The sequence below is a fragment of the Ursus arctos genome, unplaced genomic scaffold, assembly GCF_023065955.2.
Source record: "Ursus arctos isolate Adak ecotype North America unplaced genomic scaffold, UrsArc2.0 scaffold_22, whole genome shotgun sequence".
Lineage (NCBI taxonomy): Eukaryota > Metazoa > Chordata > Mammalia > Carnivora > Ursidae > Ursus > Ursus arctos.
In genome coordinates this window covers 46,154,807-46,167,367 of record NW_026622897.1, presented here as the reverse complement: position 1 = coordinate 46,167,367, position 12,561 = coordinate 46,154,807, and the positions used below count along the sequence as shown (strand labels likewise).

The following is a 12,561-nucleotide window of genomic DNA, read 5'->3' as shown; positions in this document are numbered from 1 at the left end:
ACTGGAGGTCTCTTAACATCCTTTACTCTAGAATGTATACAGTCCTCCAAAAATATCTCATAGTCTGTATCTTAGAAGGTTTCATAGTCCCCTTCTGCTGTTAACATGGTTCATTTATTTAAAGTGCATTCATTTAAAAGTCTTCTTTTTGTAACACAAAAGCCAAGTCAGAAGAAGTTCTGTATTGTTAAAACCTCCATTATGATTTTTTTTTCTCTCCAAAATTATCCAGCCTGCTGCTAGAGAATTGAGATTCCTCTTGATTTAACTTTATTACGTCTAATCTGGATTTCCTTAACAAATGTGACCTCCACACTATCTCTAATTTAGGCCATGAATTACACCATCTTCTGTCTATTCCAGAAATACAGCTAGGACAGAAGCAACATAGATCAAGGGTTCTGATGTCAACAGAGCTCAGTTTAAATCCTGGCACTATCACTTATCATCTATGTGATCATGGATATATCACTTTACCTCTGAGCCCTTTATTTCTCTATAAAAAAGATGTAGTACCTCCTTGCAGGGCGGAAGATAAATATATTAAGAGCACTTAGGCTGTACCTGTCACAAGGTGATGCATTTATTCTGGTCAGCAGAGCAATTCTTTGCCCCTTACCACTTCAACACCAAGTTACATTCTTAAAGTTAATGAAAGATTCAGAGAAGGAATACCTGCACCATGCGTGAGCCAATGGAAATAGTAATAATATCGACCTCACACTGTTGAGGGCCCACCTCTTGCCTCATAGAGGCTGACCCCCTGTCCCAGTATTACTGACCTTTCAGTTCCTCCAACATGGACGGCTCTTTCCTACCTTAGGATACACCCTCTACCTGGGAAGAAATCTCAATCATCTCCCTTCTCCTGGCTAACTCCTATTTAGCTTCCCAGTGTCTGCTTTGACACCATCACTGCCTATAGGATTCTCTAATACACAAGACTCAGGACTCCATTGTAGATCCCACAACAAGCTACTCCCTTAAAGCATACATTGTCACACTTGTAATTACTTATCACTATGTTCTTTCCCACTAAACTGTAAACTTCATGAGGTCTGTCTTTGCATTCCATGTGGGCATCCCCAAACATGAGCAACAAGAAAAAGAACATCATGAGCTTGACAGAGACAGGACAGCTGATCCTCTCCAGGTGCAGCACTGTGTGGCAACTTGGAACCGACACATATGTAATAGAAAGTAAGGATTTACAAATATACATACTTAATTGGCTTCTTTTTGCAAATGAATGATAAAAAGTACTGCTTTTACCTTAGCTCTTTAATAAATATGGGCAGTACACAATTGCCACAGAAGTAGGCTTTAAGGGGACACTCTTCCTAATGTCTTCATTCTTTATCGTTTCCCTGGCCCTCACCCAGACACAAAACAAAGAGCAAACTTGGCTGCACTCCCTCCCATGATTCTTTCTCTGTACATATGTGGGGAGAAGGGTCAGTACAGACAACTAGCTACAGGTTCCAGATCATCAAAATAAGAGAATGTGAATAAGTGGGCCTGTTTTTATTTGCCTGGCATTCTACATTGTTTCCCAAAAAGGGTTTTAGACAGTTGAGAATCAAGTTTCCATACCATTTCCCTCCCTAGACACACACACACACACACACACACACACACACACACACACATGCACACCTTCCTTATCTCAATGTATGGGGAAGCAGGAAAGGAGAGAGGGGGAAAGATACAGATTCAACAAACATTTATAATGATGATATTCTAAAACTATAAAAACTATGGGCAGTATGCTGTGGAATATGGATACTTACAAGATAGAGTTCCTGCTTTAGAAAGGGAGTAAGACAAGGGTACAAAAGATTTTAACACAAGGTTAGAACAAAACATGTGCCGTGAGAGAAGTACAAAGATAGATCTGACTGATCACACACTTTCCAGGAGATTAAGAAATACCTCACGGAGGAGGTAGGCAGTGTCTGAGAAGGGGCTTAAAAAAAGGATAGGATTGATAAAGGGGGGAAGGGCATTGGGAGGGGTATTCCAGGCAAAAAGAACAATGTGGGCTAAAGCATAGAAACAGGAAAAGAATGAGCATGTGTGAAGAATAAATTAGCACACTGGAAAGGTGGGTTGGGGTCACGGGGTGGAGGGCCTTGAATGCTACAGGATTTTGTTCTAAATAAAGCAAACAATCAGCTGGGGCACCTGGGTGGCTCAGTCGGTTAAGCATCCGCCTTCGGCTCAGGTCATGATTTCAGGGTCCTGGGATTGAGTCCCGCATTGGGCTCCCTGCTCAGTGGGGAGTCTGCTTGACCCTCACCCTCTCCTTCTGTCCCTCCCCACACTTGCTCTCTCGCGCTCTCTCTCTCAAATAAATAAAACCTAAAAAAAAAAAAAAGCAAACAATTAGAATCATTGCAGGCTCTAAGGAGAAGACTGCTTGATGGGAGAAGAGGTGATTAATGTGACCCACGAGGACTGCAGTAAAGGACTAACTACAGGAAGCAAGGAGGACCTTCAACCTCACATAATCCACCTTTCACTGTCCCTCACCCCATCCTCGCTCCCTTCCTTACTTGGCTTAAATTTCATGGTCAATGAATAAATTACTCCCTTGGATATGCCCCTCAATCCCCATGTCTCTCTGTCTTTCTCACTTTCTTTTACTGATTTGGCAAAAGGATAATCATGGTTAAAAAGAACTCTCCACCAACTTTCCATTCATACCCAAGAAAGTAAATGTAGCTAAAGAAACATACAGCCTATCAAATGGTCTTACTAACATGCATGAGACTTCAAAGCTGCCTATTAATCAAACTGTAATTCCGTAGTCCATTTACTTTCCTTCCCTGCTAGAGGAGTTTCTCTGTTCTCTTTGCTCCTCACTGTCTTCATCCCCTGCTACCCTCTCCTTGGGTATGTCCTTCCAGCCATATTGGCCTCCTTGTATTGTTCCTGCCAGGCACACATCTGTCTTACGGTTTTGTACTTGCTTTCCTCTATGCCTTGAATGCTCTTCCTCCTGCGCCTAGAAGAGTGCCTTGCAAATAGGAAGAACTTAATAAAAACAGCGTAAATGAATTTGGAAACACATCGTATATTCAAGTTTCTATTTTGCTTTTTTCATTTATCATTAATTCGTGAACATTTCCCACATTACCAGATATACTTCAAGACCATCATTTTAAGGCATAATAATGTTTCATTTTATGGATGTACCACAAATTATTTACAATTTGGGACTGAGAAACCAGGAGATTTATAAGTGGGATATTTTGGATGTTTCTTCCTTCAATCTTTCTGAAGCTTGATAGTTTCACCTCTAAAAATGAACATAATATCTACCTCACAGGATTGTTTTAAAGACTGAATGTGGAATATAAATAGATACAGAGACGTCAGTTTTGAAAACAGAGGCATCATGATGTCAATTGAATGAAAGATCATAGATCTTGGAAGCAAAAGATTAAAATATATTGTCCTTCAATAGCTTGATCAAGTCACTTAACCTCTATGAACCTCAATTAAACCATCTATTTTTTTTAAAGTGATTGTAGTAATTAAAAGCAGGCATGTAAAAGAGTTTGAAATAATACCTGCCCCAGATGAGACAACCAATAAATGTTTACTTATTCACTGCTCATATACAACAATGAGGACTTTTCTTAAATTGTGAACCAGAATAAAAAAGATATAAAAAAAGATTTTTATAACTCCTCAATAACATACACATTGTCAATGCAAAAGTTTCCTTTTGATGGACACTTACAAAGCATACTTCAGATTTTTTACATAAATCTCTAGATCAATTTTGTTTCCTTTATTATGAAAAAGACAGGCAAAACAATTATTTTAAATACTGAGTGACAGTATGAATAAATAAATTCCTTTATCGCATGCTTCAATGTATATACACATCAGGTCAGTCAACTATCATGATAATGATAAATTGAGCAAGAAAATGTTAAGTAGACCACTCTCACTTCAGGGAATTTTTTGCTTTTTTTAAGACTTATTTATTCATTTATTTATTTGACAGAGAGAGAGAGAGACAGAAAGAGAGCACAAGCAGAGAGAGCAGCAGAGGGAGAGGAAGAAGCAGGCTCTCTGCTGAGCAGGGAGCCCGATGTGGGACTTGATCCCAGGACCCCAGGATCACAACCCAAGCCGAAGGCAGATGCTTAACCATTGAGCCACCCAGGCATGCCAACTTCAGGGATTTTTTGGAAGCAATCTGTAAACTGCAGCCACATAATGCCAAGACAATACACGTGTGTCAGTCCTCTTCCATATTTTTCAGATGCAAGCCTGAGTATGTGTGACTGGAATGGCCAACAAGTATGTGAAGTCCTCTAGGATATAATCATCTCTGCCTTCCTGGGACCTACCCCAGTGCCTGACATATAAAAGGAACTGGATGAACATTGAGTAGGTGGATGGGTGGTTGAGTAAGAGACTAATTGAGTATGGTAGTCATTTGTGTTGTTTCTCCTTCTAGGATCGCCAAAGTCAATATTTTTGGTCTCCCCACCCTGTCCTTAGATGCAGCAATATAATCAGTTTGGGCCAAGGAATTATGAAAGGAAGTGACATGTGCAATTTCCAGACTGGAGCATTTATTATTTTTCTATGTTCTTTTTTCACTGCTAGGGTGATCATGAAAGCGTATGTTGAGAGGAGGCCTCCAAAAGCCCCTTAGTCTCTAAGTGAATGTAATGAGGGAACCCTCTGCTCACCCCAATGGAAATAGTTTGAGTCATACATTTTGGGGGGTTTAAGTCACTAAAATTTTGGAGTTGTGCTACAGCTGCATAACCTAGCCTATCCTGACTAGTACAAAAAGCAAGGTAATGACATTTGCTTTAGAACTAGAAACTCTTTAGAGTTTATTTTCAGAAAAACAAAATGAGACAGATGAGCAATACATCTTGAACATGTAATTCAACCTCTCTGTATGATCGTTCTCTCACCTATAAAGTGGAACAATAATAGCATCTACCTCATCTACCCTCAGCTATAGGGATTAAATAAATGAATGTCTATTAAATACTTAGAACCTAGGGCATATAAAGCTTTCAATAAATAGTAGCAGATTATTAGTATCACTAGTGCATTCAATAATTTATACACTACATATTTCATTTTATTCTCCCTCCTCTTACTCCTTATTAATTTTAATTTATAGCCAATTTTTTCCATTCAAAAAATCTTTATTAAGAACTACTATGTAGGGGTGCTTGGGTGGCTCAGTCGGTTAAGTGTCTGCCTTCAGCTTAGGTCATGATCCTGGAGTCCCGGGATAGAGCCCTAGGTCCTCGTAGTCCAGCACTCAGCGGGGAGGGGAGTCTGCTTCTCCTTCTCCCTCTGCTTCTCCCCCCTGCTCTTGTGCTCTCTCGCTTGCTCACTCTCTCAAATAAATAAATAAAAACTTAAAAAAAAAAAAAGAATTACTATGTAGAGGGCACTGTACAATGCTCTTGGAATATGATGATAAATAAGATAAGCCATACCATCAAGGTCTTTTCCTTCCCTATGATTCTTTTTTCTCCAAGCCACCCATAACCAAGCAAACTTTAAAATCATAAATATAAATACAGTGGTCTATGTTATAAATACTTCGTTAATGGTAAAGCTGAGTAATTTTAATTTTAAAAAACCCTTTACATGATATGAATCTGTGTCTAATGTAAAGTTCAGATGGAAAAACTGTTTAGGCCACTGTACCAAAGGCAATTAATGGCAAGGGGAAAAACAGAACTTGTACTCAAATCCCCACCGCTCCTAATACAGGGCCATATACACAGGAAGCACTCAGTGAACAGAATCACAGATGGATCACAGGTCATCAGATCCCATCCTCTTATCATACATAAGAGATCTTACACTGAGATCTAGAGGTAAGCAACTTGCCCAAGGTCAATCCATGAGTTAGTGACAAGTCTAATACTAGAACCCAAACTCTGAAAATGTTTTAAGTGCTTTAAAGTCCTTGCAATATGTTATAGAGGGATATAAATATGACAGTGCAAAACCTTAAAATTAATTTTTACTGAAATTACATTTTAGTATTAACTAATAAAACATCAAAAGTTATGAGAAAGATAGTGTTAGATTTAGTATTATGATAAAATAGAGAAGATACTTGCAAAAATCTAAAAGGATACATTCATTACCATATTGTCCCCACCACAATTTACCAAAATGCAAAATAGCATAGAAAAAAAATAGAAATAGCTTCCTATGCTTTTTGTTACATATCAGTCTTGTGTGAAAGAAAATTATTTCAAACAAGGAAAAAGTTAATTTCTTTGCCTTATTTACAAGTATATTAAATTATATCCCACTGATAAAAAGGAATATATATACTATTTATGTAACTGAAGAGAGTTCATACAGATTTTCAAATTTTGCAGAATAACTATTTTAGGTATGATAAGTGATGATTTGAATATTTTATTCTGTGTGGAGAGGGTTAAGTTAAAGCCATGTATATTAAGAAACCACAAGATAAAATAAAAATATTTACCATTTATTGAGTAAAGTGATATATAAACTGTGCTATTAAGTCCTTTACACATACTACTCATCTCACAACAAATATGTGAGATGAACAGTACAATTATCCCCATCTTGCTGATTATAAAAACAGATGTTCAGAGTAACCTGTCTGAAGTTACTCAGCTAATGGGAGAAACAATTTGTTCTCAAACTTGTATGATAATTAATCTCTACCAAGTTCCTGACTCTTCATAATTTAGATCAAAGTTATTTCATCATATCTAAGGGGTAGACTACATGATCTCTAAGACCCCTTCTGGCAATGATTCTAGGTGTGAAAACAGAAATCAATTTACAAGTCACATAATATTTGTGACATATACTCTGGGCCTAAGGAGAAAGCCATCAATAGATGAACCAATAATAAAAAGTAGAGAAGAGGGGAAAAAATAAAAAGGAGAGGAGGAGGAGAAAGATCAATACTTTACTAGACATTAGGGCCACTGTGGCATGAGTGGAAAAGGGGAACCCGGAGTAGGAACTAAAAGAACCGTAAGGGATGTACACAAATAGAAAGAGCTCAGCCCACTGATGTGACTACCACACAGCAGACAGGAAGGAGCTGTGGGAAGGCTTTACAGAAGTCAGTGGCCATGAGCTTAATGTTAGGTCAAGATGCAGAGTTCTAACATAAACACTGGTCAGTAGTTAAACAGGAATAGTTGAGTATAGATTACTGACCACTAAGTTCCTAGAAGAGGCATTACCACAACTGTCATGCATTTGGATCAATGTGAAATGCTAACACTATGGGGAGTGTGGTTTTAGGACAGAATGGGGAAGAAACCAGCATTTACTCAATTACGTTCCTTAAGTTCCTACCATGTCCCAGGCATTATGCATGTGCTTCATGTGTTACCATATTTAAAACTCACAACAATCTTGGTAGAAGTGATGGTTAATTTTACATGTCAACTTGGCTGGGCTACATATTTGGTCAAACATTCTGGATGTTTCTATAAAGGTGTTTTTTTAGATAGGATTAATATGTAAATCAGTGGACTTTGACTAAAGCAGATTTACCCTCTATAATGTGAACGGGTCTCATCCAACCAGATGAAAGCCTGAATAGCCAAAAAGACTGACCTCTCCTGAGCAAGAAGGAATTATACAAGCAGGCTCTCTTTGGACTCAAACTGCAACTCTTCTCTGGGTCTCCAGCCTGCCAGTTTACCCTGTAGATTTTGAACTTACCAAGCTTCCATAATCATATGAACTAATTCCTTAAAATAAATCAATCTCTATGAAAAGAGGGATACACACACAGAGAGACACATTCTATTGGTTCTGTTTCTCTAGAGAACTCTGACTAATACAGTAAATATTGTTTCCTAATGACAATGAGGAAAATGAGACCCTCAAAGGACCCATTCTTTTTTCCCACTACATCACACAGTAAAATGCCCTCAGGACTCACATTCTACTCTGAGGGGCTAGGGTGGGAGATGGAGGGTAATGAGAAGAAGGAAAACCTTGTAACCACAAGCCATAGATTCCAAGGAGCCGCTTACAACTCTGACATCACACATGTACCCAAAGCCTGGATATGACCAAGTGATGTACTATCCTTTGTCTGGTTTCCTGATTCGGTTACTTTGGATAACCCCGCCCAAAACAAAAAAAAATTCCTACTAAATCAACAACATCTGAAGACTTTGAAAGAAGGTAAAAAATAATTAGTGAAGAATAGAAGTAAAAAATGAAAAGAAAAATAAAAAATAACTTGTGTCAATTAAATGATGGTAGACTTTGCTTTATTTAGGCTTTTTTTTTGGATAGTAATTCATTCGCTCCCTCAACAAATATTTATTTTGTACTTTATATTTTTTATGGGCTCTTCTGGGTACTGGAGAGTACTATCTAGCTATGGGGGACACATACAAAGTCGTAAGTGTGCAGAGCGAAAAAAGACCAACTAAGTTCCCCTAAAGTCAAGAAGGCTTCACAGAAGAGGTCACATTTCACCTTGGATACAGGTATGAGTTTAACTTGAGGAGAAGAGAGACAGTATTCCACACTTTCCGACACTGTTAAATTCAATTGAGCCTATGTTCTATGTTGCTAAAAGTATATATGTGTGTTCAGGAGTGAAGGGGAGGGAAAAGACCAGGGACTAAACCTTTATACCCAGACCATTCATGGAACTTATGTGTACATTAGGACAGCTAGGAATGGCCTGGTCAACTGGACAGATATAACTACACATAAAGAAAATCATTACAAAGGTTGATAAAAATTCAAACTTGAATAAAAACCGAGCCTTACAATTCTAATAATGATATCTATTATCAAAGGGCACAAAAGTATTTCATGTCCTCTAACGAAAAAAAAATTGAAGTTGAGTTTATACAGACATAGTCAGTCCCAACTAAAAATCTATGGTCCAGAATTGGCAACTACTATAATCATTATTATGTAATAAATACATATGTGGAAGTTTCCTCAAAAAATGAAATAAAACTCAACTGGAGTTGATGTAAGGAAAACTATTATAATGGTAATAAACATGTATGTGTCCTAAAATATAAACTAAGCCAGAGGGCAAAAGGTGGCTGAGTAAAGTCAAACAGATTTAGCAAATGACCAAAAATAGAAAAAGAACTGATCTTAAATTATACTTCTAAATCGTTAGGTGGTCAAGAAAGGAATGTGTAATGAAGGAATATAAATTAAGGGCTCACAGATCATTTGGTCTCTTCCCCCCTTTCGTTTCCCTTTTTCCTGCTGATAGTTCTCTTTTTCATCGGTGTGTTTTTTTGTTTTTTTGGGTTTTTTTTTTTTTGAGAGAGAGCACAAGCACGTGTGCACAAGTGTGGATAGGGAACGGAGGGGGAGAGAGAGAGAGAGAGAGAGAGAGAATCTTAAGCAGGCTCCACGCTCAGCTGGGAGCCCAACATGGAGCTCAATCTTACCACCCTAAGATCAAGATCTGAGCTGAAATCAAGAGTGGGACACTTAACCGACTAAGCCACCCAGATGCCCCCCTTTCATCACTTTTAAAGAGATTTCAGAGATCCTCATTCCAATAGTTCCCCTTCAATCTTACTTTACCAATAAAACTCTGCAAATAATCATATACAAAATCCCAATATATGAAACAGACCAAAGCATAAAGCTCAGGCTCAAAGAGTTCAGGGAGAGAGGGGTTACGGGAGCACCTTAACTTGGCCTCCATTTGGGCTTTCACCCACCAACCCTCTGAGACAGCTCCCCAAAAAGCCCTTAATTTTCCTCAGTAGAGTGTGTAATATGCTGTTCTTTATTCAACCCTCTCAATTTACAAATGAAGAAATTGTAGCCTAGAGTTAATTTAAGTAAGTTGTCTGAGAAAAAGTCCCCTGTTTCCTGGTACCGCTGCTGAAATAAAATGTTTTCTCTTCCTCATAAACTGTAACTTAAATTTCTGGGTTAAAAATAATTTCTTATAAATTACAAATTCATGCAATCCATCTATCGAATTCAAAATTCAGGGCCAAATAGTTTGCTGGGGACTTGTTATCTATTTTCATTTAACCATCACCAAATCCCCAGATCAAGAAACTGGGTTCATTTTTTTTTTTAAGAGATTTTATTTATTTACTTGAGAGAAAGAGAACATGCAAGCCAGAGAGAGCATAGGCGGAAGAGAAGGAGAAGAAGAAGCTGACTCCACGCTGAGGAGGGAGCCCTACACAATCCTAGGACCCCAGCATCATGACCTGAGCCTAAGGCAGACGCTTAACCAACTGAGCCACCCAGGCGCCCCAAGAAACCGGGTTCAGAGAAGTACTGTAACTTTCCCAAGGTCACAGAGCTAGCAGAGTGGAATGCTGTTCTATTCGACTCTAAAAGCCAAACCTCAGACTTGGCATTCTTTCCAATCCACACCTTTCCCTGATCTTTGCCTATCTTTACACAGGCTCCCAGAAATACAAAACCCTAAGAGATCTGTCATTTTACACAGGATGTACTTTTCTATGCAGGCTTGTAAGAGAGTGCCTCGTGCTTCAGCCAAGCACAAAGGCATCAAGCCTATTTTAAACTTCTAAACTCAAGCTTCAGAACCCTAAAGATGCTAACCCCCCTTCTCAAATCTTGACTTTCCTCTACAACCTCCTCTACAAGCATGGGCTACACATATGTTCAGTCTTATGGAGACTAGAAATGGTTAAAAACTCTTAATCAAAGGACTACAAAATCAACTTTGAGCTAAGCAAGAGATGACAGGCTGGTGTTTTAGGTTTAATGCTAAATATTATCTATTAAGATATTGGAAATATCTATTAAGATATTGGAAATATTTAGAGGCTGCTTAGGGATACAGGATCAGACTGTCACCACGGAGTAGGAGGCAGAGTTGGCATTAAACAATTTTAATTTGATGGGAGATCAGGGGAATTTGAATTAGGGCATCCTCTGGGAGCAGAAGTTGAAGCGACTGTCATAGCCAATTACAGAAAAGAGCATGGAGCCAGAATTGATATTAAATTATTGGTAACGGGAGGAGAGACTTTAAACAGAACTGAGACTTGGTGCCACCCTCTGGAAGCTGTGAGCCAAAGATCGGAAAAGTCCTAGGTATTAGGGGTCTGAAATTCCGGGTGGGCTACTGTGCCTAGGCTCGGGTCTATTAGGCCGGACACTTCGAAACCCCAGTCTTCCCCCACGCCCACCCTCCACCCAACACGCCCACCCTCCCCCCAACACACCCCCGCCTCACCTTCTGTTGGATGTAGTGAATCGAGTACTTCTTGGCAACAGTATGGCGGGTTGTGAAACTGGTTGACCAGCGCAGGCTGCTGAGGGCCTTCATGGCCGGCGGTACACGGATGGCAACCCCAGGCGTCAGGAAAGCCAAGAGCAGGAGTAGGACGGTGGGACACCCCATGGCTGAGGCTGGCGGCTGCAGTGCGGGTGGGAGCGAGACCGGCAGATGCCGGGAGCTAGAGCCGAGCCCAGCGGGCAGCTCCGCCCACCGCAGATAAGCTCCTCCCCGGTGAAACCCAAAGCCATTCCGCCCAGCAGCAACTCCGCCTAAACCTGGTCACCCAAACCACACCGCCCCCGACACCGAGGGCGCCGCAACTTTTCATGTTCCTCTCGTGCAGTCCCCTCTTTAGAGTCCAGCTTCATTGCGGTCACAGTCCAAGTCGACCCTTACCATCCCAGGACCCCCTCCTACCTGACCGCCGGCATCCCATCCTTTCCTAGAGCGCTCCACAAGCCCACCTTTCCTGCCATTCCCTGTCTGCCTCAATTCCATTGCCACACCCCTTGCCCTCCGCAAACCCCATATAATGATGATAATAATAATAGCTACCATGACAATTTCTTGAGCGTTCTCTACATGTCACTTTATCGCTAGGCATAATGGCACACACATCAACTCATCTAACTTAAGCATCACAGCAATCTGTGTGTCGTGTATGATTGCTACTCCCATTTACAGATGAGGAAACTGAGGCCCCGAGAGAGGTATACGGATTTGCACTGGGTCACTTAGGAGGCAGGGGTGCACGGCTCCGCAGACCGCTCGGTCGGTCTGGCTCCTTGCACCCCACTTCCATTTAGTCAGCCAACCACCTCCTGTGGTATTCTGTCCATGGATCACCCCAAATCTCCGTGTTGCCCACATAACCCATCCCTTAACTGGAGTCGCCGGAGGCCAGATAGCCCCCGAATCCCGCTAAGTCCTGGTCCCTTCTTCCAGGATACGCCCCCTTTCTTCTCCCAGCTCGGGGTAGCCCGCTTCAGGCCCAGCTTCCACAGCCCCTTCCGTCTTAACCACGCCACCAACCCCCTTTGCCCAGCTTCCACTCCTCCTTCCAGTCACCCTAATGAACCCCAATTGGAGGGGCGCTACCACCCCTTCCTGGGATCCCTACGCTACCCCCAAAACCAACTTTGTAGACTGTGCCACTACTCCACCAGTCAGAGAAGAACATTCGCCAAACCCTGTCTCTACCCACAGTTTGACGAAAATGGTCGTTCCCAAAAACTCACAGAATGCAGTATTCAATCTCCACCCTCGGCGGCGCCTTCTTC

At 40.6% G+C, this 12,561-nt stretch overlaps 1 protein-coding gene across 3 annotated transcripts in view; it reads right to left on the bottom strand.

Annotated features, from left to right (window-relative positions):
• PRCP (prolylcarboxypeptidase) overlaps positions 1-12,555 on the bottom strand; it is a 70,302-nt gene extending 57,747 nt beyond the window's left edge. Inside the window, exons 1-2 of one of the 3 annotated variants that reach the window (XM_026518204.4) lie at positions 12,520-12,555; positions 11,237-11,419 (exon numbers count right to left, since the gene is read on the bottom strand). In XM_026518204.4, coding sequence (XP_026373989.1) covers positions 11,237-11,404 — 168 coding nt within the window. In that variant the 5' untranslated portion in view covers positions 11,405-11,419; positions 12,520-12,555. The other 2 variants (XM_048217342.2, XM_048217343.2) reach the window with 2 other exon arrangements.
• Positions 12,556-12,561: the final 6 nt, after the last annotated feature.